Genomic DNA, 27741 nt, shown 5'->3' with positions numbered 1-27741 from the left:
CACCAAGGTACTGAAACTTTTGGTTAGAAGCATCTCCTTTGAGCTCTTCTGTGAAATTGCTTTGAAAGAAAAGATTAGAGAATATCAGAAGTGGACAAGTGACGTGGTTAAAGTTACATGGTCCTATGATTGTGAAATAATAGATGAGTGAGAGCTCAGGTCACAGGGTACCCTGGCCTGTATGCCTTGGATGCTCCATTAAGAGCTACATATTTTCTCACCACCTATAGGCCAGGCCTGTCTGGGTTTGTGTTTATTTGATGCTTGTTAAGCCTGTCAACCATGGAAAAGATCAGTGTTCCCAAAAGCACAAAGGGAAAAGAAGCAATATGGAAGATAAATCTAAGAAGGCACAAGAAAGAACAGGCAATTTCATAAGTTNTAGTGAGAAGTACCAAAAAAAAAAAAAAAGAGAGAGAAATGCAGATAAGCTGTGGCTTCAAATACTTAATTCACCCTTGTGTAGATTTCCAAGAAAGGCCATGCATTAAACCAGGCTATATGAATTATTAAAGTGCCAGATCTGTATTAACCTAAATGTACAATGCTCATTCTCACAAATGAACTAAGAAAAATAAAATATTAAGTGCGATCATCTCCAAAATGCCCTCCTATAATTTTAAAGACTCAACTGTCAGAAACCACCTTCTTTTTCTTTTTCCTCTGGCCAGCACCAAATGAACTAAAAAAAGTGAAATATTTTAAGCAACTATCATGGAGTAAGACTTGGACACATTCACAAAGAAGACATGTCTGGGATATGTGGGGTACAAATTCAGACCTATCCCCAAAACAGCTGGGCTTTTTCCTTATAAAAGCATATGAGACTAGGGCTCTCTGCTCAAATGGAAGCAGGTCCTCCTCCAGATGAACAGAGTGAGATGGTATAGCCAGAGTGGCAGGCAATGCAGGCAGAGACAGCTGACCTACTTCCTTTCTTGCAATAGCAAATCACAAGAAAAATGTGGGTGCTTCTTTTCCCCCAAGCAACAAAACAAAGCCACTTTCAGGTTATTTCCTCCTCAACTTTAATTAATCTCAAATATTTGAAGTTAAAGTCACTTAACTGCTAAAAAGTGAGTACTTCACAACGGTTCTAATTTCCACAGTTAATTTGCTATTGAGTGAAATGAAAAATGGGGGGAAAGCTGGAGGTTCCATCATTTTTCCCCTTCAGAAGGAACAATAAGGTCTATGAGCCAACTCCAAACCGTAGGTGGTGCCACAGTCAAGTTACACAAGGAGAGCATCTCCAGGACAAGGGCCCCTGGCTTCCAACATGCAAGAGTGTGGGTGTGAGGCACAAAAAACAGCCTGGAAAAATCGAACATGTACATCATTCTATTGGTAAGATATGGCCAGCAGCCTCACAATAAAGATGCACTCTAATAACTGTCTATAGGCTACAGCATATTAAACCCCATCCTAAAGTCCTGGGGAACTAACCAGCCTAGTCTGTTAATGTCTGTGGAAGGGAACACCTCAGGTTCAGGGCCCCGGTGGTGGAGGTCACTGCCCATATAAGGTTGAAGAGTAAGGAGAGAGATCTCTCCACTAAAACCCCTCTTCCTTAGAGGGACTGCTACCAGTCAGTTTGAAGAAGAGGCCCTTTGAGAATGCAATGCATGGACCAGGGTAAGCCAGATGCAGTCCCAGAGGAGTTTGGTCTACCCTCCTCATAGAATTTCAGAAACTTTTGATTAGTAACCTATTGTTTAAAATTGAGACTTGACCAAAAAAAAACCTGAACTGCTGACTTCTCTTTAAAAATAATGAACTGGCAATACTGGGCTGGAGTGGAACTGCAGCTGCCTCATGTAGAAACGGAACATAGTACTCAAGTTTGTCACTGCCATGGCTGCAAATGCCTGCTGTATTTGCCATAACTGAGCCTGCTTGTGACCATGCGCAGAAATGAGCCTAGGCAAGGGTCTGGGGGACAAGAAGCCCCCTTTTATCCAGGAAAACGCCTTTTATCCAGGATACACACCAATACTAAGTGTGGTCTGGGTGCTGTCTAAACCCACTCCTCCTGAGGGTCTATTATACTAGGAGAAATCAAAATACCCAAGAGAGAAACAATGTTCTCTGAGGGCAAATTCAAACCGGTGCAACATGGCCCAGCCACACATGATTTATGCACAACATCATTTCATTAGGATCTACTAGACTCTCCATGTGATTTTTCTCCTAGGCTTAAGATCATTTATATAAATACTCTTGGTAGGTGTGATCAGCGTATGTTACCATCTGTTTCAGCCGATATGTGAAAGCATTGTCGCTTTTCAAGCATTTCAAAACCAAACGGAGAACCAAAGACATTAACAAAGTGCTGATAGGGTAAAATGACAAACTTGGGGACAGAATGCCCCATCTTTAGAAATCTACTCTAAATTTACTTCTTACAATTTGGTCATCCGTGAACTTTCTACAAGTGATTCAATCCACTGTGCTTATTATCTTTACAGCTACCAACTCCTACCAGATTTCATGACTGGATGAAAGCTGGAAAGATGTCTATCACATAATGTGGACTCACAAATGGCCTCTCATACTAGTGTTTAGACAAACCAACTCTCACTGGCAAGTAAAATACAGATGAGTGATAATGAGAACAAATGCCCTAACTAACCTGTGTACCAGTTAAGATCCCAGATTAATAATCAGGCTTTACTTTTTGGTTGCCTATCTTGAAGGTCAGGAATTATTTATACAAAAGAGCCAAAGTATTGTTCTCAATATATTTTAAAGTTGGCTGCAGACACAACATAGAAATTTCACTCCTGTGACCTCTCTTCTGTTACTCCAATTCTTCTGCTTTATTTCCCTTTATCTGCGGCCACTGCCATCTGGCAGGACATTTAGAGAAAGTAAATGTAAATCCTCAGAGTAGGCCCAAGAGCAGACTCTACCTGGGAAATCAGAAGGGCAGCCTCTACCATGGAAAACAGTACTTATATGGCTTAAAAATACCTGTGACCGTCAAGGAGCAAGCAGGGGGCCCCACAGGCAGGCAACACATTGGGCATTTAACAAAGCAACTCTTCTTCTGTGTTTCAGAGTCTTTTGAGAGTCCCAGATGCTTAACCCAGCATAATCACTAGTCTTCCAATATGCCATCATAAATGGAGAAAAGTTCTCAAGCTTTAAATTCAGTAGCTGGCTGGATTACATTGCTAACAGATGTATCAGAATGCCACTTCAGGACATTATAGAGTAATGGTTCTGGCTCCTGATCTTGTTCCCTCCATCACAAAGATCCAAACCCCAGGCATCAGGGAGAAGCATAGGTGCGTAGCTGTTACTCCTTCAGGCTTATGAGATAACTACCCTAATTCCAGGACTGTCATATATAGATGGACCTCTGAGGGTGAAGACTGAATAGTGAGGTCACTACCCACCTTCCATTTGCCAGGAATGAAAGACACTGCATTTCTTTTTTTTTTTTTTTACCTGTTTCATAGCTCAGAGCTTTATTTATTTATTTTTTTTTGATAGAGGTATTTTTTTTTTAATAGTTTCTTGTCAAATTAGTTTCCACATAACACTCAGTGCTCAGCCCCACAAGTGTCCTCCTCCATGCCCATCCCCCCCTCCCCCCACATCCATCAGTCCTCAGTTTTTGTCAGCATTCAAGAGTCTCTCATGGTTTGCTTCTCTCCCTTTCCCCCACCATTTCCGCCCTTCTTCTCCCCCTTGTTCCTCCGTCAAGTTCCTCCTAATCCTCCTATACGTGCAAACATATGATATTTAAGACACTGCATTTCTAAGGAAGGGCACGGGGATAGTAAAGTGATGCCCTAAGAAAATGTCACTCGAAATTAAACATAAATTTCTACAAGCTATGTGAACTCTGTATCAGCGTTTTGTCCCCACAACTTCTATGTAATATCCTAGAAATAAAATTAAAAAAATAAATAAATAAACCTGATCTCCACTGTAACCAAACTCCAATCTAGTGGTACCATAATCATTTCTGGTCATACTTTACCTGAGGACAGAGAGCTTCTAGCTGGCTTGCTGACATTCGAACAAGCTTGACACCTTCTTCATTGTTTGAGATGGAACAGGCCAAGTTGGCAACCTAGAAGAAGGAACACCATAAAAAGATCTTTGAAGATTTTTCTTCCAATCTCTAAGGAAAGCAAATGTATAACCCCTCCCACCGCTGACCTTTTACAGAACATATGCCAAGAGCACCAATGGTATTTTATTGCTCACAAATTAATGACCTACTTAAGAGGACAATTTTTTTTTTTTAATCTCTGTGCTAAGGAGATGATGGAGACTTGTAACACACATCACACTGTAAACTTGTGGCAGAATCAGACTGCAGGGCATGTAACTCACAGGCTTTACAATGCGCTCTTTACCTGCCTAAACAGTAGCTTCAGAAAGAAGTTCTCATGGTGTGGACAACAACATGAGAAAAGCTAAGGAATCAAGGCGTTCGGAAAGAATAGTTGGTATCCTCAAGTAAAAATATACCATGTAGCTGTTCTCGAAGAAAAGAAATAGAAATTCTAAGATGCTATTCTCATTTGACAGGTGAATGGATGCTTACTAAGCCAAGAGATTTAAACAGAAAGCTATTTTTCAAATAAAAAAAAGTACTAAGACAACATCAAGATATATCCAAGGCCATCTTAATCAGAAATGAAAAAAGAAACAGGGATGATGTCCCACAGTTAAGAGAAAACTATCCTTCAACTGGGTTCTCAAAAGCACTGAAAGCTGGACTCCTTTCTAGTCCTGCTTTTATCTGAACTAAAGTCCTTTCCTTCCCATCCAAAGTATCTTAATGACACTGCTCTGGCACCCAGAAACCATCTTTCCACATTTTGCCAGACTTCCTCGGCTGAAGCCCTGGTTGTGCTGAGAACCTTGGTCTGTAGTGACTGTGAGGGCTGTGATCACTCATCCATGTTTCTAAATAAGCAGGTTTGCCAATTCCACTGTTAATACCAAGGACCAAATGAATACACGGTACTAAAACATATCTTTCCCCCAGTTGCAAATTGAGTTATGAATGACAGAGGCGTAGGCAGTTTAATATCAAAGGCACTTTCCAGGAATTTAAATGCCAGAGTAAACAAGGGCAACGGTGATAACCTTTGATTTTCACTCCTCCACCCAACTTAAGTACATAAAGGCAAAAGAAAAATTACGTACTATTATGGCTGTTGTTTGCAGTACTATGGTTAGGGATTATCAGCTTTCTGTAAGATCGCTAACTATCAGAACCCTGCAATGCCTAATCACAAGGAGAAACAAAAGAACTACCATGCAATTTAAACATAAAATGTAAGGAAATAAAAAATTAAGTCAGATCTTTAATGTTTAGGGGCCTTCAAAATCATATAAAGAAGTAACATTTAATTTCCACCTAAAGATTATAATACCACTTTCTAGTATCAACTGGACCTGAACAAAGGGCCACTAGTCTTCATGATAATACAGCTGACTGTAGATTTTTTGTTTAAAAATTACTGCAAAATATGATTAAAACTCTATTTGGAAAACAAAAAACATTTAAAAAACATTATCCCTCAATGATGCTATAGTGCAGGAAATAGGTTAATTCAGATATGTTCATGAATCTGTAACTCCCATTGTTACATTTCCTTAAGAAAGCATTTTGAAAAATAAATATAAAATGTGGGGTTCACCACTAAATTAGCAACTTGAAACTACCAAAGATTCCTGGGGAGGTGAGCATACTAATACCCAGCACCCCTGTGGAGCCAAGTGTTAAAATTCAGGAAGGTCTGTTACTCTGTTTCTTTTTTTCTCTTTTTGTTACTCTGTTTATATCCTTACTCTCAAGCCACTACTAGAACCATTTTATTCAAATTACCCTCTCCCAATTTTATAAATCCGTAAGACCCAAAAAATACTTAAGAAGCAAAGGATATGTAAACTATTATCTATTACAGATCAGATACATGAGAGTGTGTGTGGCTAAGGCTGAAACGGCTGACTTCTGTAAGCCATCTTTCCTGTTTCCTGATACAATTCCTAACAAAATAAAGGCTATGGAAGACTTGTTCTTTATTTTAAAATGTTATTTAAAATGGTTTCTGATATACTGCTGAGGCAGTAATGTTCCACAAGAGTACACTGCCTGTTTGAGGAGGCCACCCTGCCTGGCCCGGGAGGAGGGAGCGGGAGCCTGTCACTGACAGTCTTCTCCAGATGAATGAGCTTCTATTCACCCTCCAGGGACAGGGCTACTCACTTCTAACAATGACAAATGTGCAAATGCAACATTTCAACCGTAGCTCTCTGAGAGGCTAACCTCATATACTACTGCCATGCTTGATGACAGGGAATGGGGAGGGTGAGAGGAGGGGTTTCCTAAATGTCTCCTTCTGGGGCTCTGGAAATTTGGGAGAGCAGTTCATACGGAGACTGAAGAAGCGACTGAAGTTTAAATTAAAAATACATGGAGGAAACTTCCAGAAAACCTGGCAGAACACTGCGCAGTGGTCTCTAGATTTGCTCTGGGAATAAATGATTATATTTCTGCTATCACAGGAATTTGTGTACTGACAATTTAAGTGTCTTTGATTTCTGCTAATTCAAGAGGTGACCTAAGACTAACACTATGACCTATGACCACTAGCTTTGAAATCATGAAGCCCTCTTATACTACCTGTCCCCATGCTGTGGATGTATGAACCTTGTAGAAAAGCAGAACATTTAAGAAAACCTTTAAAAAAAAAAGAGCCCTGGATTTTTGTTGGTTTTAGGAGTAGCACAGTAACAATCTGTGCTGTGGAGGAAAAAAAGAAATGGACACAGACAGGCTGTGTGTCATATCAACAAATATGACATCTGCACATTACAAAAAAGACAACTTTTCAGACATTTAGGAAAACTCTGCCTTTACACTAGATTTTCTTTTCTTAGATAAAATTTATGAAGTTCTGTACTGGGGGAAAAAACCCACTATGACAATTTCTCCTCTATTATACATGTGTTGATGATTTTAAATGAAGGTTAAATCTGTGTAAGGTCAACACAAGTTTCTTCCCACTGTGCTCAGTAACTGCTTCTCATTCATATTTGGCTGAGGGACTCCACTGCCCCTTACGAAGCGAAGATTTTTGTTCTTGGTAATAAATTAATAAGCTGATATAATATGCCCATTGTTAGGGGGAAACAAGTAAAAAGAACTTTGGAAAAGGGAGCTCAAGTCCGCAACCATAACCATAAAGCTCAAGAGGTTGAAACTCAAAACCTGCATTACTTGCCCCTGTGCTTCAGATCATGCTACCATCTAAGTTTTCCTCTTTAAGATGGTTGAGTATGAACTCTCAACAAGACCAAAATAATAATAAATCAACTTTGCAAACTTGACAGGCATCAAGTGAGAATTCCAACTGCACATGATATACATTTCAGAATCTCTCAAGAAATTTATACCAGTGACTCCGAAATCCACAAGGAAAATGATGACGGAAGAGAGGATAGGCCTTCATCTTCCAATTTCCAGGAAAGGGTGCTGGCTACCGTATTAGGAATAACAAAAGTACCTTACCAAAAAATAAAGCATGCATGGATAGGAAAATTCCAAACTGGATTGTGGTAATGGCTGCATACTTTCATATATTTAGTAAAAATCACTGAGTTGTAGACTAAAAAGGGTGAGGGTGAATTTTATACTCTGCAATTTATACTTCAAAACTCTTTTTTGTTTTTTGATGCAGGGCCAGTCAGGTATTAACTGAGGAAAATTATCAGAGGCTAGATATAAGAAAGCAGAAATTCAAGGAGTTTTGTAAAAGCAACCACTGAAAACAGTGCTTACACGGGGGTGGAGAATAGAGAAATGGGTATTTTCCATTCTGTGATCAGAATTTGGGTTTTTAATGGACAAATAACACTTGGCTCTCACAAGGCAAATGTCTCTGACCTGCTCATGTGTTAGTGGTATCCCTAAGCAACTGGAAGAAGCAAATATAAATGGAAATTTTCTCTGATGAAAGATAATCCAAATCCAGGCCTCAAAGAATTCTCGAATACAAAATGCCACAAATGTAAATTTACAATAAAAAAATGCAGGAAGTACACAAGGAAATAAACTATCTTGGGCAAGAGTAAGCAAAACAATTGTCTGATCAGATTCATAATGACTGCAGATACTCAAATGATCAAAATCAGCGTATTAAAAATATGTATATTATGTTAACAGAAATAAAAGTATACAAAGATAAAATACACTCAAAAATGACTAGGCATATTTAAGAAGGATCAAAGTAGAACTTTAAAAGAAAATTAGTAACTTCTACAACTTCTAGAAATTTAAAATATAGATTAAATGCTGTTAAAAGAGACGTACTAAACTGTAAAATCAAACTGAAGAACTTATTCAGAAAAACCAAGAAATTTGCATGATATGGAGACAATGCAGGAAATTAAGAGACATGCAATTACACTGAAAGGGTCTACTATTCAACCATGAGGGATTCAGATGGGGAAAGACAAGGAATGGGGGAGTGGCAATAGTGAAAGACATAATGACTGAAAATTTTTCAGAGTGGATGAAATACAAATTTCAGATTTGGGAAGACAAAGTCTAAACAGGGGAATAAAGAGAAATCCATATCCAGACATACTACAGTGAAGCTTTACAACAACGGACAAGATTTTAAAAACAGCCAGAAAGTAAATACAAATTATCCACAAAGTAAGCTCAGTAAGATTGACTGCTGACTTCTTAACAGCAATGATGGACGCCAGAGATAAGGAAACAGTACCTTCAAATCACTGGGGGAGGGAGAGAAGATAATCCTAGGACTAAATATTCAACAGAACTGTTTTTCTAAGATTTGGGGCACAATAAAGACCAAAACAACCCAAGAGCATTTACTCCAGGCAGATCTTCCCTCCCCCTACTAAAAGAGTCTGTAACAAAAATGCTTCAGGAAGAAGAGGTAATTCCAGACAGAAGGCTTAACAACATGAAAGAATAAATGGAAAGCAATGAAAATAATCTATCAGGTACAATTTAAGCCAAGTTGAAAAAATGAATACAGCAATATAAATAGTGCCTAACTCATGGGGCTAAAACTTACAAGAACCGAAGTACTGGACAACAGTAATATTTAAATTGTATAATGATTGAAGTCAAAACATTCTAAGATTCTTACATTGTTTCAGAAGGAGGAAAAGATACTGATTAACCCTCAATCACTCAGCTAAACATGCATGCTCAAATATCCAGAGTTACTAGTAATAAAGCAGAGCTTACTACTTCCAAACAAGAGGGGGAAAAATAGGAGGCAAGAGGACTCAATCACGGCAAAGGAGTAAAGACCGTTAAAAACAGAGGAGGGATGGAAGCAGAGGGTTAAGGAGAAAGAGAACAAAATGCAACAGTAAAAATGAATCCACATGTCAGAACAATAATGAATGTATATGTACAAAACTCTCTAACAGGAAAAAAATCTTGCTAAAGTGAGTAACAATAAGTAAACATATACTCCTTATAAAATACATTTAAAACATAAACAAAGGTTGTACACTGTTTTTAAAAAGAAAGGATAAAACTATATTGGATGATCAGAAGAAGCACCTGACTCACAGCTCTCTGTCCTCCCCAATAATGTCACTGGGAGGGTGAAGACCACATGCCATGTAGGCCCCTCACCAGATCACAGCTGGCTGCACCTAAAGAATGATATGATCTTGTCTTTTAAGAGACAAATCACAAAAAAAAAATAATAATAATGTGGTATCTGTCACTAAGTTGTATTAAAATGTTGAGAAACCCTATATATTTAATCATTCACTGGCCCTTAAATATAAATACATAAAAACCCCATGTAACGATTCTTTTCACTTTTTCAGGATAGGCTTTATTTCTCATGGGGGGTGGGGGGTGGGAGGGCATCCTCCCTGGATTCTAAAGACAAGAACTACACAACTGTGTTTCATCCTTTCCTTCTTGCTACCAGGAAATTCAGTGCCAAATCCAAACTCAGTCATGGCAATTATAATTCAAAATTGCCTATTATTCTTTTCCTAGTTCCTGATTTCCTACATCTACCTTATTTTATCATGTCTGTCTTTACTCAAAATAGCCCATATCAAAACTAATTTTAGGAGGAGGCGGGATACAAATATAAGCATCTCTAGTAACAGGATTAGAAATTGTGACTTTATTAAAACATCATAAATTATTTTAAATGGCTTGGATATTTGATATTTTTAAAAGGCTTTCATTGTAAATCACCACCCAGATGATAAATCATTTCTATTTACTTGGTATCATACAGACCACTGGAAGTAAAGTTCCCTATTTCTATCTAACTACCTGAATAATCTCAGTACACCTAGGAAGTGTGCCCATCTAAACATCAGTTGATCAGCTCTAGGAAACAGGAGGGCCTACACTCTTCTGGAGCAGGTCAAGACTGGGCAGGGCTTCTCTGGTCACTCCTACCAATGCTCCAAAAGAAAAGAATCTTGATGTTCCTTGAGAACAAGGTTCACCTACTGCCTTCACAAGACCACCCCAAAATCTGAGTAGGTAGTTATATTCAACCAACAACACTTGTATGGGTATCATGTGTTAAAATAGTATACACGAGACCCTTTTGTTTGTCACAGACTCAAGCATTTGAACTTATAGACCTTTGAAAATGTGCAGACAAAGCTCAATTAGCTTAGTAAATTATTTTGGAATCCAAGGTCAGCATTCCCCCCAATTAATACTGACTGCTTTAAACTCACTACAGTCCTACAAAATGGAAGGTTCATTTAATTTGCTATTTGCAAGAATTTCAGCCTATGGTATTATACAGAGGCACTGAGAAAATACTGAAGATGTCACAGGTGGATCATAAAAGGTCAGTGTTCAATTCAAATGCTCCTTACAGAGACTTCTTCAAGGCCACTTTACTGTGCATTACCGCCAAGCCACAGAATAAGTTATAATGCAAACCATTCAATTTGCAGTAAAAATCATATTTTAAGCCATAAAGTCATCCTGTATGAAGTCCTGGATAATGGGAAATTAGGGGTGCCTGGGTGGCTCAGGTGGTTGAGCATCCGATGCTTGGTTTCTGCTCAGGTCATGATCTCATGGTTTATGAGTTGGAGCCCGGCATCAGCTGGGAACCTGCTTGGGATTCTCTCTCTCCCTCTCTCTCTGCCCCTGCCCCGATCATGTTCTCTCTCAAAAAAAAGTAAGGCATACCAGTTACATTTACTTTCTGATTCTTAATATACAAAGCAATGAATGAGATATTATCTTATTGTAGCAAGTTCATAATATTAAGAGGCCCATTTTAATGCAATGTATGGGGCTGAGGGGAAAGGAATACTAAATGATAAATAGTTTTTAGAGGCAAGATTTCATGAATGCCACTTTTCCTATTTCGCTCTCAGTTTGTGAAATTGAAAAAGGACTCAGAAGAAAGCAAAATTTAAATGGAAAAACTGACTGCTCTTTAGCTATTAAGCTGTTCACAGCCAAAGGAGATAGGCTAAGAATGAAGCCATTAAAAAGGACACACTGGTGTTGCATATTTCTGACAAAATAAATATTTTACCTCAATATGCTTAAAAACGAAGAGCAACATAAAAAAAAATCATTAACTTGATATGGGAGCATCAAGTATTAAAAGGTGTTATAGTTACCCTGAAGCACAACCATGATCTTTCATAAAAAGATGAAACAAAAGGCCTCAGTACTATACCCCAGAACCAAAGAAAATGGTGAAAAGAAGTGCCACGCCGCTCATTAGTAATGACCCTCAGCTCTTGCTCCCTTAGCCACAGGCCTTGGGGACACACAACCTCTATGTACTCTTCACACAAGAAAATGGGCTTCAATATGATGTGGGAATGGATTCCACTGACAAACATGGTATGAGACACGCAGAGGTCCTATCCAGAACCCAAGAAAATGAGAACAACTTCATGGCAAATACTGTTATTTGCCTTTTCAAATAAAATCACAAAAGTCATTTACTAAGGATCGAATCAGCAGCCAGCCCCACACAGTCTTCCTGACACTAACTGTGCACACAGAGGGACTGGAGGAATTTGCTTGTGTTCTAAAAACGTGTCAGTATGTGGTTTTTAGTCTTGAAATTCATTCTGTATTTCCATAATGTGATATACAAGGAAGGTACCATAAAAGGTTTCCATCTCTAAGTGGGTGTTATCTCTAATACTACTCAGAAACTATTAATATTTTGAAGCAACTTTACATGACACCCCAAATTAAAGCATAACCCTTTTATACATTTTACTTGGTCTGGCAAGAAAGTATTTCTATTAAAGCAATAAATAAGACTTCCAAAAACCAAGTTAGCAAGTGCCAACACATCTGCTCCAATTTTATTTTGGTCATGTATTAAAATGCTACTTAAATAACAGTTTTAGCTCTGCTTCCATTTAAAATGCTGATAAAACGGATAACTTTTTTCACATATCATCTCAGTGCCATTTATACCACACTGTACAAAATATACATACTATATAAATGTGTTGTGATTGCCTCCTTCTCTCTAGTAGAGCTTAACCTTCTTGGGGGTAGACATTTTTGTTTCATTCGCTCTCACTAGTGCCCGGAAGAGTGACTGGGACATATCAGGAACACTGCAAATATTTGTTATAAGACTCCATGGTAATTTCTTTTCTCTCACAACTATAGAAAATCTGCTATGGGTTTTTGAAAGCCTGGTACTAACAAACAAAAATATTGCTCAAATCAACATTGCCTCATCTTTAAAAAAAGTTTCCAAATTTTCCTCTTCATCTTCACATCCCAAAAGATTTTACATTTCATCCCCTCATGTACACATTATACAGAATAAGGGAAAAAAATCAAGTTTAGTAACAATGGTGTTCACTCTTAACACAGAGCTCTACATTTCTCAAAGTGCAGTTCTGAGACCAGTGAGTGAGAATCCTGGGGATGGTAGTCCAGGGATCTGAAGGTTGAGCACCTCAGTGACATTAATGTTTATACCTCAGAATTAAAACACTTATTAATTTGGTGGTTACTGAGCACCTACTTGTTCCAGGCACTGTTCTAAGACCACGTTCTCAAAGAATTTACATTCTATTGGAGTATGGGGTGGGAAACAAAAAAATAAGAAAACAAAACAATCCCAATAATTTTAGATAGTGAAAAATGTTATGGTGGCTATAAAACAGGTGATAGGGTTTTTTAAAAATGGTGGAAGGTGGAATGGAGGGGATGAGGGATCCAGGAAAGCCTCTCTGCAGCGGTAATATCGGAGCAAAAGCCTGTGGGATGAGAGGATAAGAGAACAGAACCTTCCAGGCAGGGGGCCCAGGCAGTGCAGAGGACATAGGGTGGTGACATGTTTGGCTTCACTTCAATGCTTAAGAGCACATTTTTTAACACCCAATAAATCAGACTACCCAGTTTAGGGATCAGACATGAGAAGAGTGCATCTAACCCCACAGAGCAGCTATCTGATACATGGCACTACTCAAGAACTCATGGGAAAATTATGGTGAAAAAAATAAGAAGAAAAAAAGGAATTACTGTGAAGAAAAAAGAAATCTGTGTGAAACTGAAAGGCAGCTGAAATCCATAAAGAAGCTGCCAGAATATAAACTATACTTCCTATGGTTATCCAAATGTTAATGCGGTAATCATGAGAGTTACCAAAAAGGATATAAGGAATAGTATAGACACGGTTTAGCTGGGTAATTTAGAGAGCAAGATAAAAATAAATGAATTCTAGATGGGCTAAACGGCCCAACTATATACTAAGAACTGTTCAGTCAAGAGAATGATTTCTAGCGGCAAGATGAAAGATTCTAGGAATTTAATTTTTTTTTCAGTAGCCACATAAAAAAAGGTGAAATTAGCAAAAATAATTTGCTGTTTTTAATCCCAAGATACTACATTCAATATAAAAAGCTACTGAGTTTTGTACATTTTTATTCCCATACCGTATCTTCGAAATCAAGTGTGTATTTACACTTATGGTTCCTCTCAATTCACATGTGTACACCAGTTAAAAGATGGACAGAATTAGTTCCAGAGAAGCAGAGTGTGGCTCCCTGTTGCTAACAACCAGAGAACTCACCATTGCAATGTGATGCCTCCAGAGGGAGGGAGTTTCCCACTACAGAAGCAGTCCAAGAGAAGTGACAATACATGGATATTACAGAGAAGGGGTTTTACGTACCACAATGAGAATCTATGATGCTATGAGAAGAAAACACCTAGCTCCCAAGGGGGAGAACCTCCAAGGAAAAGAAGAACAATGTAAGAAGAACCAGGTAAGAGAAATGGTAAGTCACTCGGTAAATGGCCACATGTAAAGCTACAGGAAACACCAGCACTGTCTTCCCTCTTCCATGTAGTTTCACGGCTGTAAAGCAATCTATCTGAAAATCAGGCATTCTACATTCCTTCAAGATGGGGAAGTGTCCTATAATAAAGAATGTCTTTGTCCTGGTTTCCTGGGAGGAAACTTCTTCCATATCTGTGAGATTTCAATCATGATAGGAATGTCTCTGTTATTCATCACTGGCCCTGATGGTTTATGCTAATGAAGTAACTCCTGGTGGGCCTCTAGATAAGTTATGCTAAGTACACCATTCTACGGAGTTCTAAGAGTTGTTCTGGCACATTATCACACCTGAAATGGGCCATGGGAAGCCCCTAAATTTGCAGCCAGTTGGTCAGAGTATGGGTAGCCTGGGGACCCTCCAAACTTGCGGCTGGCATTTGAAGTGAGGGCAGTCTTGTGAGGGGGATTGTGGAAACTCCTGAATTTATAGTCTCTTGGGTCATTAGTGATGATAATCTTGTTGGGGATCATGCCCTTTAGCTGTGGAGCTTGTGCTAACTGCAGATGGTTAGCTCAAAATTTTAATGCGGTATTTTAGAAAGACCAACAACATATCTGGCAGCATTCTCAATGGTTGCAGAATCTGAGCCCCTCCTTTTCTGCTAGTGGCCTAACACCACTAGCTTACTCAACTATCCCACAAACTCTTCTCCTAAACCCCCAGGAAAAACTGAAAAACTGCAAATGACCATAAAAACCAAAGTCAGCTGACATTTACTCCAATTTAAGAGGGATCATGAATGAAAAGAAGTAACAAAACAATCACAATGAAGTATCCTACCTTTGTTTAAAACAAGTCCCTCACTAGTTCAGTGTTCAAAGTAATACGAGAGTCACAAAAGTTATGTAGGGAAGAGAAGCTGTGTCTCTGAAGAATAAAGTTCTGCCTTGAGTCAAGAATTAGAGGCTTCTACACTTTAAAAACTCATTTCCTTTTCAAGCACATATGCAATTATATATCCTAGTATCTCTATTACCATAAATGTAATTTAACTGCAGAGTGGTACTACAAAGCCTTTAGTTGTGCCTCAAGCAATAAAAAGTCTGTGTCATTTAATACATATATAGTAAGTATGCAGGGTGGTGGGGGTAGAGGGCACAGAGAGGAGAGAGGTGAAAAGGGGGTCAGAACTGAATTGTGATAGGAAACACCAAACTCTAACCTCTAAGGGGCCCTTGGTTAGTGAGGTTCAGAATTAAATATAAAATAGAAGCATGGACAAAGCTCCTGAAGCAAGGTCTCCATGGCCATCAGGTCCACCAAATGCTTCTCACTGTTCATGAAGCCTGCAAGCTCAAAAGGCACACTCACTGCTGGAGAACCTTAGGCAAGTTACCTAACCTCTCTAAGCCTCAATTTCCTTACCTGAGAAAGGTGTTAAGGAAAATACATTGTATTTGCATATACCTGGTGCACAGGAGGTGCTCACCAAGTATCAGCTGTTTTGGATGAGGAGGACACTGCAGGCCCAAATAGAGTCCTCTAGCCACAGTAATGACAAAGGTTCCCCTTAAGGTTCGGGGACCACACGAAGCCCTCTCCCATGTGCTCTACTGGTACCTGTTACCTCACCCCCTGGGCTGGCAGTGTCCTTGCTTTCTACCTTACAAGGCACATTTTCTAACATGTAGGCTACTTATAGGAAGCTGGCTTCCTAAGGATAATCTTTGTATATTTGGAGGTACACCTCATGCTATCATGTGACTCTTGTGAAAAAGATTATGGTTAATGGAGACATTAAATGATACTCTTCTGCTCTCAACTCCAAATGAGAGAATCATTAACCTGAATAGAAGACTGACCTATGTATTCTGTACATAATTAATTCAGGTCAAAATAACATTTAATGGTCAAAGAAAACTAGATGTAAAATTAGCAATGCATTTAATGCTATTACTGATGTTTTCCTTGGAACATTTTAACGGCATTAACCTGGCCTAATGTCACTATAAATCCAAATGTACAAGAAACACATTTTACATAAAAGGCCCATTTTCTGCTCTTACGTAATAACCAAATTACCAAATGGTCTATGGAATATCTTCTCCAAATATTAGATGTTTTAGAGTAAGGTTACAAAATCAAATAACTTCAGTATGTGTTTACTATATGTCAATTTTTAAAAATAAAATAATAATGAATATGTTGAATAATATAATTTCACATATTAAAAGGTAGCACCAAGCCCAATTTACCTGGAAATTAAATAGCAATTCACCTCTCTTTTTTCTTCTCACCTTACAAAACAACAAATTACAAGATTTCTACTATTCAGCCATATCTAATTAAAGCATTTTTCTTCCATTTTAAAACAAGGTGATGGACTGAGTCCATGTCTCAGGCAAAGAATTAAGCACTTGACATATATCATCTCTTTTAGACTTAGACCTCAAAATAGTCCTGAGAGAATTATCATTAGTATCCTCATTTTATAGAAAAGAAATGGGAATTTAGAAAGGTTAAGTAATTTGCCAGGATGCAGCCTAGGATGTAAGCCATGAAATTTCTCCCACTTCTAGACATACTCCCTTCTACATACTCCCTTCTATAGGGTCTTTTGAGTTCAGGTACGTAATTATTTTTTTTTGCATTAACATTAAGGGGAGATGTTAAGTTTCTAGGATAGGGACTATCTACATTTCACAATGTACAGAATTAATGTAAACTGGCCAAAATGGTAGTTTGGGATGGATGTTATAAGTAATAATAAAAGACTTTCATCTTATACAGATTGTGTATTACGAGAGCCTAAAATTTTTAGCTGATTAAATAATGTGATTAAAAATCACTCCACTCCACTAAGTTACCTACAGTTAACAAAACTGGTAATACACTTACCTCAATCAATTTGTTGGCATGTTCACGGAAAACCTGGGCATATTCCTTAACTTCTTTCTCATTTCCATTCTTTGCAGCTTCAATCAATACCAAAAGTGGAACGTTGGTTTCCAGGAATGAATCTGAAACATGGTCCATGACGGCTTTGCGAAGCTAACAATTAAATTGTAAAAATTTGATTTTATTTCTACCAAGAAACTAGAATGCTTTTTTCTTTTGTACTTTTAAATCCTAGTGGAAGCTCATGATGGACTTGCTGCATTTATATGAGGATCCCTCATGTAAGCCATGCAATTACATAATCTGCAACATAGGAAACGTGATCCTAAAGGTAATGCTTACACTTAGAGCATTTCAGCAGTAAAACCTCAAGTTTCAAGATAATATCCCCTTTTGGGGGAAAATTACAAAACTAAAACTTTTATCATAAAGGAATAGTACAAAGCTGAACAGAAAACAGCTCTGGGTTGAACTGATACATAGCCTTGGAACATATGCAATTATATTCCTAAACAAAAGCGAAAAGAGAAGATTAAGCACTTTCCCGTTTATCTGAACAGGGTTAGCATTCTATGAACCTTAAACCTATTAATGGTTATCTTTATATCCGTTTCAAAGATAACTTCACCAGAAGAAAAATGAAGAAAGACACATTCTATCTTTGCTTTTTATCAGACATGAACAATAAATGTCTATTAAGTCTGGAAGCTACTATTACTTCTTTCTCTTTTTTTTAAGTGGGCTTCATGGAGCCCAATGAGGAGCTTGAACTCATGACCCTGAGATCAAGACCTGATATGAGGTCAAGAGTTGAGCACTTATCTGACTAAGCCACCGAGGCACCCCACTACAACTTCTTTTTAAATCTTTTTTTTTTTTTTAATATTTTTTATTTATTTCTAGGAGAGAGAGAGAGACAGCGTGAGCAGGGGAGGGTCAGAGAGAGAGGGAGACACANAAGTCTTAATACAAATTTTATCACATTTGTAATAAAATTACTAATTTTATCACATTACATTACACATACAAATAATACATTTATCACATACATAATACATTTGATTCCAAATTAATGGAACTACTTAACAAATGAAGATACTTTTTCCTCTATATTTACTACCTTGGAAAACTGAGCAACCCAAACATCTCTACACCATCTATTTGTATTGGAAGCATCCCTTCACCAAGGATCTAAGGGAACTTCAAGTGTGTAATCAGAATGGGGCAAGTCAAATAACTGCAGTTTCTATCTCTCCTGTGTGTAAGCTAGTACCATAAGATCCTTCAGAATATTTTCACAGGTCCCCAAGTTGTTTTAAATTCATTATCTTAACTGTACATCCTTTTTACACTAGAGCTATTTATTCAGTCCCTCCCAGTGGGACTCTATTATTCCAGATCCCCAAGAGATTTTATTAGCTATTTAGAACCTTATTAGCTACCAAAGATAGGCAGTTTTCTATGAAAAACCATAGAAAACTTTTTTTTTTTACTCCAATAAACATATGGGCCGTGTACTTCCTAGAATTTTAACCAACACTACAAAACTGAGAACTTGGAAAAGCAATTGACAGTTTTTCCAGCTTACCTGTCTACGCAAGTCCCTAGTCTTCTTGGTCATTTTATCTATGGCAGAATTGAGTGCATCACTTCTTTCCTTACGTCCAGCCTGGAAAATAAAAAAATTATAGCTAATGGTTATTCTTGCTGAAATCAACATTTTTTTTTTTAACTTTTATTTTTCAGAGACCGAGTGCGAGCAGGGGAAGGGCAGAGAGAGAAGGAGACACAGAATTCAAAGCAGGCTCCAGGCTCTCAGCTGCCAGCACAGACCCCAGTGCATGGGTTGAACCTACAAACCATGAGATCGTGACCTGAGCCAAAGTCAGACGCTTAACCAATTGAGCCACTCAGGTGCCCAAAATCAACTTTTTTAAAAAAGGCCATTTCTTTTAACCCAAAGTTGGTAAATAAGTGGAGGTAGGGCAGAGGAGAACCATGTGGCTTTGTTCATAAAAACCTAACCTTACAATTCTTAGGCTCCACATTAACTGACTACGAGAATTAAGAGTTTTACCAAAATAAAAGAAGCCAAGAGACAGGATTTTCACTGAAATGATTCTGCTTGAAAAATTAAACTTATATTTTAATTCAAGGTTCAGCATACACCAATTTCATTAATGAACCAGCTCTCCTTGAACTGCAAGCAAGAACAGATTACACCTGATGAACTCTGAGATGTAAGAAAAGTTAAAATGTGAAAAATGGCACCTGGCACTAAAACAATGTGAAACAATGAATTTTAAAGTTAAGATGTACCATGATGGGTCAGAGTAAATAAGGCATATCATGTAGTTCCAATAAGAATGCTTTTTAAGATTACTTCAGCCATATATTTTTAAGTTCTAGGCTAAGCTTAATCCAATTGTACTGCACAGAAAAGAATGTATTAGTCACTCGGAGACAGTTACGTAAATGGGCATTGCTTCAGAGTTCAGGAGGTTGAGATTTGCATCCGGGAACATTTTAAGCAGTACCAAAATAGATGGTAGCTGAAAGAAAAGGAAACAAAGGTAAGTTATCCCAGACAGAACTTAGCCATGTGCCTGGCAATAACTAGGTAAGATATCAGGTGGGTCAGACTATAAAGTATATTAAAAGTTTTTCCTTACTAAATACCCAGCCAACAAATGTAAAATAAAACATGTAGTAATCACAAAAGAGATACAAATGGACAAAGGAATCTAACCCAGTTTTCTACTTTCGGGTGCCCTCAAGACATTCTGATATGGATATGCCATCAGTACATAAGCCAGCACAGCATATGAATAGATGGGATGGGGAGATGTGGTTTCACATTTTCTCAGTGCCTTTTATGCACATTTGTAACTCATTTTCTCTCTTATCCTCTCATCTATTAAATGGGGGACAATGACACTTGTCCCCCTGCCCCCATCTCTATGGGTTGTAAGAAGAGAAAACAGAAGAAGTATTGTGGGAAATAGATTATTTAACAGCAGACAGAAAGGAGACAAGACAGGCTTTTAGGAATACTGAGAGTTGAAATCAAGTGCTAAATTAATATGTTCACTATCAAATCTGGTTAGGGTCACATCCATTATCTTTTCCCCCCAATAGTCCTATATCACAAATAAAGGTAAGTAATTCAGTAATATTAATGAGTTTAAAAAAAAAAAAAAAAAAAAGGAAAAAAAATCTCAACAAAACTGATTAAAGTATGAGAATTTCTACCAGCAGGAATAAACTGTGATTTACTCATAACCTTTAGTCAGAAAATAACTTGACAAGTATAATTAGTTATAATCTCAAAGATCAAAATAGCAGGATCTAAGGCAAAGGTGACTAGAACTGAATTTTTAAAAAATCAAACTGACCTTACAACTAAGGCCTTAATGAGGAAAGTCTCAGTACATTCCTTAGACACACAAGTGCACATTTCAAGAAAATTTCTCCCAGTCAAGTTTGTCGTTTTTCCTAGCCACATTTTAGTATGTTTCTAGTATACCACTTGTCCCAGAAAACACTGGCTGTCTGAAACCCAAAGGTTGGGTTCAATGACCTCATGAAAACTCCCAATGCTTTGTAACCTCGAACACCCAGAAAATTCCTCAATTAGTATAGAAGGATTTACTCTGCAAGTTACATAAAGCAAATCCCAAACCTGATTTGAAGGGAATTATAGCCAACAGCAAAATTTAAGATGCAACCCAGACTATGGATCTGTTAAATCTGTACTTGTCAAACTACCTTAAATATCAATCTGTCTTTCTTGTTACTTTAGGAAATAAAAGTTTATGCCTCGTTTATCAGGAAGGGACAGTTCAGAAGCAGTTATTTACTGAAGCTTTTAGGTTACACTAGATAGACCACCTTTTAAATCAAAGCCCCTCTAACACACACACACACACATAAACACACACATACACACACACGCAACTTTAGGGTTCCAATCATTTAAAATACAATAGGGGTAAGTACACATGCATATACACACTTGAAACCTTAACAATGAGCTTGGTGAAATTGGAAAGGTTGCTTGTTTATAAAATAAGATTTTACTTCTCTGTGAAATTAAAGATGTTAGGATTTTTAAATTCTAGTTTTAGCTATGCCAAAGTAAAATTGCTCATTTAACCTTTAAAGTACATGACTCTCAGTTCCTACCTGAGAGACTCTATTCCATCTAAGCAGAGAGGCTACCTAGGTTCACTTACATTTGACATAAATGTCCTGCCAACCACTGACAAAACAGCTTTCTGCAAAAAACATTAGGCATATTTGGAGTTTCAACATATAGCTTCTCCTCAGCAAGTAAATATGAGCTGACCCGAGGAGTGAAAGGTTATTAGCTAGATGGCCTCTAGCAACATAGTTCCAGCTGGGACAGTGAAAGGGCTTTCAAAATTCATCTTCAACAGAAGCATGAAAAAGACACTCCACGTGCCTTTTGCGTGGCCACACTTCTATTTATTTAGATACGCTCTTGTCAGAGCACCTACTCTGCATCCATTGGAGTAGGCAGGACTAACCACAATCCTTCTCTCAGAGAATTTATAATCTGAGCTAAAATAATTCATAGCAACATATAATTCAGCAATACTCCGTATTGTGCTGGGCCTGACAGGAGTTCTAAATGCATTAATGTGGGTCAGAGTAGTATGGGAAAGTTTTGCACAAGGTTACATTTACGTTAGGCATTAATTTTTTTTTTTTAATTACTAATCACTCAATTTTCCTGGAGGATTGTACCTGTTTTTGGTGGTAACCTGTGAAAAAACAAGCATTTTTTTTTCTTCCAAAGACCTGACCCTTGCCTGAGAAAGAGTAATCTTTTCTCCTATAACAAATTTACAACTCCCCCCAAACCACTCCTACCTTTGCTGTAGACGACCCTGTCTCACTGCTGTTGCTGGTGCATATGTTCACCAATTATTCGCCCATACCCTACAACCTCTCAACTCCATGACTCTAATCCAACCCTTCCCATTTGGAGGTCATGAAATGTGTCCCTGGCACAGCTGGTGGCATCTCAAGGTACATTTTAATCCTTAAAAATAATGTGACGTAAGTTCCCAGGTGAGCCTACAAAAAAAAGCCTACTCAACCTAAAAAGTAACAGTACAAAATAAACAGAGCACTTCCAGGGAAAACACAGTGAAAACTTTCACAGTGCTTCCAGTGGATGAACCTGTAGCATCTTTCCGCCAAATCCTGGGAGATAAGAACCAGAATGTGAACTATTCCTTTATCTTTCTAGGGGAAAATATGACAAAATCCAGGATGGGGAAAAGTATTGCAAGGTTCAGCAATGAAGACTGCTAATATCTAGCCAATATACATGCAAATTCACCCTTTTAAATTTAGCTGAAGGGGTCAAAAGGCCTCTACAATTGAAAGGGATTCTTCAAGAAAATATGAAGGGGTATCTTAACTCTTCATTCTATTCCGTGCAAATGGCCTTGTACACCTGTGGGTCACCTATGTGGGCAAGACGAGAAACATATCTGAACAAAAAAGCACTCGTAAATGCAAAGGGAGAAGCAGGAAGGACAGTTCCAAACTTAGCCATATTTCACAATTTAAAAACGAAGCCTGCCATATACAGAGGGAAAGGTAAACATGAAATGATGTAGCCATTGGCAGAACAAGAATAAGAAAAGGGCTTGGGATTATAAATTTCAATCAGTCTGTGCACTAATCAAGACTTTAAAGGGTGCCTGGGTGGCTCAGTTGGTTGAGCATCTGACTCTTGATTTCAGCTCAGATCACAATCTCATGATTTCGTGAGTTCACGGCCCCCATGGACTCTGTGCAGACAGTGGAGAGCCTGCCTAAGATTCTCCCTCTTTCTCTGCCCCCTCCTCTATCAAAATAAATAAGTAAACTAGGGAAAAAAAGATTTTAAGAAAGCTCTGTTTGGTTTGAGGTCTATAGTAGGCAAAATAAAAGATCTTCATGGCTGCAATGCACCTGTGCTCAAATTTCTTTCTTTTTTTTTTTCCCTGATGGCTCTCTGTATGGTATTTTTTTAAACTTTTTTTTTTCATAGTTTATTGTCAAGTTGGTTTCCATACAACACCCAGTGCGCATCCCCACAAGTGCCCTCCCCCATACCCATCACTCCCCTTCCCATCCCCCTCAATCTNGCTTGGGATTATAAATTTCAATCAGTCTGTGCACTAATCAAGACTTTAAAGGGTGCCTGGGTGGCTCAGTTGGTTGAGCATCTGACTCTTGATTTCAGCTCAGATCACAATCTCATGATTTCGTGAGTTCACGGCCCCCATGGACTCTGTGCAGACAGTGGAGAGCCTGCCTAAGATTCTCCCTCTTTCTCTGCCCCCTCCTCTATCAAAATAAATAAGTAAACTAGGGAAAAAAAGATTTTAAGAAAGCTCTGTTTGGTTTGAGGTCTATAGTAGGCAAAATAAAAGATCTTCATGGCTGCAATGCACCTGTGCTCAAATTTCTTTCTTTTTTTTTTTCCCTGATGGCTCTCTGTATGGTATTTTTTTAAACTTTTTTTTTTCATAGTTTATTGTCAAGTTGGTTTCCATACAACACCCAGTGCGCATCCCCACAAGTGCCCTCCCCCATACCCATCACTCCCCTTCCCATCCCCCTCAATCTGCCCTCAGTTTCTTCTCGGCATTCAAGAGTCTCTCATGGTTTGCCTCCCTCCCCTACCCCAATACTTCTCCCCTTCTTCTCCCCCATGGTCCTCCGTTAAGTTCCTCCTAATCCTCCTATACGTGCAAACATATGGTATCTGTCCTTCTCTGCCTGACTTATTTCGCTCAGCATAACACCCTCAAGTTGTCCATGTTGCTACACATGACCTGTGCCCAAATTTTTATGGAAGATTTTCCCTTGCCTAATGTCCGACACAGGTGGATTACCCCAAAACGTATTGCTGAATGACCTAGCCCTGGGCAGAAAACATAAAACTAGCACAACAAAATTAGGCTGTCACATGATCCTAGCCCCTCACTGCCCCCGCCAGCAGCAACTACCAAAAAGCACATGCCTCCAAAGCTACAAGAAATCCTGAACCTTTTAAGTTACAGCATCAAAAGGAACATAGTTCACCATCCCTAGTGGAATCATCACTACTTCTTACTGCTTTCTCAATCATGTCTAAGAAGAGAACAAAAGGACTTTTAAAAATCAAGATCAATGGAGGGCAGGGATAGGGACAAAGATCTAGTAAAAAATGGGAATTCTGGAGGTCCTGTGTGAACAGCTTAGTTTAAAATGAGGCACTTTTTTTTTTTTTTTTTTTTTTTTAAAGAAAGATTCCCAACCACCCGTATGTTTATGTACATGCAACAGTGGTCTAGTGAGCACCAACACTGTAGGAGCCTAGTGTTCTGAATGCTCTCAGATCCTCTGGCTCCACCTGTAACTATCAACTACTCTTTAGACTATCTCCAATACAACAAATTGGTAAAGCCATCAGTTCTTACATAGTCTATCTGCCTCTGTCAGATAGGTTTGGTTTCTTTGGAAGATAACAAGCCAATGTTCGGCACCAATCCCACTGATTTTTCCTTTTTTTTTTTTTTTAAGAGCGAATCAAAAATTTATAAGAACAGTCACATCTTTGCCTTCAAATATACGCAGTTTGAAAGCAGTGCACAACTCTAGGATTTACCGTAATCTTCTTTCATCCGCCTTCCTTCCTCCGTCCAAAAGAAGGTTACTAAAATCCACATACTCTGATGTAGGCCCAAATATGAGAACCCTAAAAGCCTCTTAGAAGGGGACAAACACAGACCCACAAAATCTAGGATCTCGACCCTAAAAATGACTATTACTTTTTGATAAACATGAAGAGGTTCTCCAAGGAATGATCAAGATTGGTAGCAACAAGCTTTATTTTAACATTACTTCTTCAGAGCACCTTTTGTACAACACCACTAGTGCTGGAGTTATTACAATTTTTTGATTTGGGCATGATTAAATAAACATTACACTTTTTAGCATAATGCAAAATCAAGCTTCCACTCTACTACAAAAGAAAACTCCATGTATAGCTGTGCATCTGCCTCTGCAAGCAGAGAAATAATTCTCTCTAATCAACAATACATATTAAAACAAACTTTCATGTAGAGTAATGCATGTAACTACAGCACCTAAGCCCTACCACTTGACTCACTTAATTTGCTTAAAACCATTCACAGAGAGAAGAAACAAGTTAGATTTTACTTCTCATTTGCCTTGTCACGAACAATAACTAAAGCAGTGAAAATTTAAACAGATGATATGGATAGTACTTTGCAAAAAGGTTGCACTGCCACTTTAATTAAGTCGAAGGCATATATGTGCAGAGTAAAGCTGCTCTAAAATGAAACCAAAAACAAATAAAAAATGATTAATTCAGAAAGAACATAGGTCTCTGTTTAGTCCTTTTAGCAAAAGAAAGAGAAAGATTTTTAAAAAGTGATACAAAATTGCATCAACAGAACTGTGTCCTCCACCAACTTTAAGACAAACACCGTATCTTCTTTGGTTCCAAGAACTGAACCTTCTGAACCCAAAGAGAAAGCAAGTGAGCAAGAGGACCAGTGACCCAGAACAAATTATTTGGATACTGTGATACTGTATTACTGCCTACTTTTGCAGTGCAATACTGCCCACTTCTCCAAATGCATCAAAAAATAATTACTCTTGATTGCACTGGTGCTTCTCTGAGCAATTTTCCTTGCCCACAAATCTGGTATAATAGTCCTGGGATAATGTAATTTAAGCATTTTCCATTTGTTAATATATAAGAGGTAGGCAAGTAGAATAGAGAGGAGAAAGGAACCAAGAGTCTAAGGGGAAGGAGATGCTTTTCCTTCTACATTTTCACATACAACTCATTCCTAATTGTGGATTAGGAATTTGAGCAATTGTGGTTGCTCAAATCCAATTGACTTTAATGCTTTTCTCCACATAGAAGTAAAGTGGTTACTTCATGGAAGAATTTAATCCAGTTCCTCCTGCCTAGCAAAGGTTTTTTTTTATCAGAGAGTAGCTAACTTTGATAACGCCATTTATAATATTCAAGGGCTTGTTTTCCTTTAAAAAAAATTAAGAGACTACAATTACAGATTTTGGAAAATCTTAGGTGATTTTGGAAAAAAGTTCCTCTGGAACAGAAATTCCATAACCTAGGATCACACACTTTTTAAGACTGTGAGTAAATCTTATTCACAGAAAAATGCAGAAGCAACAGAATTCTACAAATTAGTCTATGGAACCAGGTAAAGAACTATTAGCATATAGACAGACAAGACTACGGAAAAGATGAAGGTCAGTGGGACAAGTGGCATCCTTGAGGACCTGTCCCTCCATTCCTTCTTAACTAGCATGTAGGAAAAAGGTGGGAGTGCTAATGCAGGTTCGTTCTGAAGAATGTAGGGTTTCATTCATGAGCAACTTTGACTTGGAAGCTTCTCTCTGGCCTGGGGATGCACTGTAGTCTACGGCTGTCTGTCAAATCTTTCCTTCCTCTCTCCTTTCAGAGGTGTCAGACTTGCCCTGTGGTCTGAAGACTCCACTGGCCCTCAGAGTATTCCTATGGTCTTCTCTTTCTTTTTGTACTTCCCAGGCACTTTCCAAATAAAACCCTTATACTTTTTAAGAGTTTTATTTTAATTTTATTTATTTATTTTGAGAGGGAGGGAGAGAGGGAGAAGAAGCAGGGGAGGGGCAGAGAGAGAGGGAGAGAAAGAGAATTCCAAGCAGGCTCCACACTGTCAGTGCAAAGCCTGACACAAGGCTCGAACCTATGAACTGTGAGATCATGACCTGAGCTGAAACCAAGAGTCAGAGGCTCAACCAACTGAGCCACCCAGGTGCCCCAAAACTCTAATACTTCTCATCCTTCTTGGGGTTTGCTTCTAGGAGGATTCAGACTATCCATCTGCATGCACTGCTGTTTTCACAGCACCTTTACACAAGGACCCAGAGGAAAAGACCTTGGATGCTTCCAATCCTCACTCCAGTACCAACCTTCAACACAGAAACTATGTCTCTTAAGATGATGACTTCTTGCCCAAGGGATGAAGCCCCTGGAAGCCAAGAGGTCAATGATGTTCTGTTTTCACAAACCCCACGGGTAGTTTTGAGATTTCTGCCTCCAGTTCTAAGACAAGACCCACTAAGGTTAACTACCAATGGTTATGACAAATTGCTGTGGAAGGCCAAATTAATAAGGCAAGATGTGTAAAAGGTGTTACCTTTGTCAGACCTGAATATATTACCCTCACTAATGCTAGAAAAATCCTTCCCATTTATACTAAACATGGTGCTTTTATTTTCAAAACCAAGTTCTGAACAGTGATGACACTATTCAACAGGGAGAAGACACCATCAGGTCAGTAAAAACAGCCAAAGCAAAAATATTATTCCAAAGTATGAGTGACCTTCTGTATTCATCAGAGATTCCAAGAGCTAGTGTGCAACTCAAAGTCAGTTCTTAACGTGTGCCAGCAGGAGCTCCTAAGTAGGCAAATGCTCTGTTATCTGGGTGCCACACTG

The 27741-nt window shown here is 38.4% G+C and overlaps 1 protein-coding gene across 3 annotated transcripts in view; it reads right to left on the bottom strand.

Moving 5' to 3' along the window:
* CTNNA1 (catenin alpha 1) overlaps positions 1–27741 on the bottom strand; it is a 173827-nt gene that overhangs the window by 26158 nt on the left and 119928 nt on the right. For all 3 annotated transcript variants that reach the window (XM_077768729.1, XM_077768727.1, XM_077768728.1), the window contains exons 8-10: positions 18782–18862; positions 17194–17346; positions 3992–4084 (exon numbers count right to left, since the gene is read on the bottom strand). In XM_077768729.1, coding sequence (XP_077624855.1) covers positions 3992–4084; positions 17194–17346; positions 18782–18862 — 327 coding nt within the window. The remainder of the gene's footprint in view (positions 1–3991; positions 4085–17193; positions 17347–18781; positions 18863–27741) is intronic.

Source organism: Crocuta crocuta, unplaced genomic scaffold (assembly GCF_008692635.1).
Source record: "Crocuta crocuta isolate KB4526 unplaced genomic scaffold, BGI_CrCroc_1.0 scaffold64, whole genome shotgun sequence".
NCBI classification, from domain to species: domain Eukaryota; kingdom Metazoa; phylum Chordata; class Mammalia; order Carnivora; family Hyaenidae; genus Crocuta; species Crocuta crocuta.
Note: the sequence above shows the minus strand (reverse complement) of the source record. Positions and strands in the feature narration are given on the sequence as shown.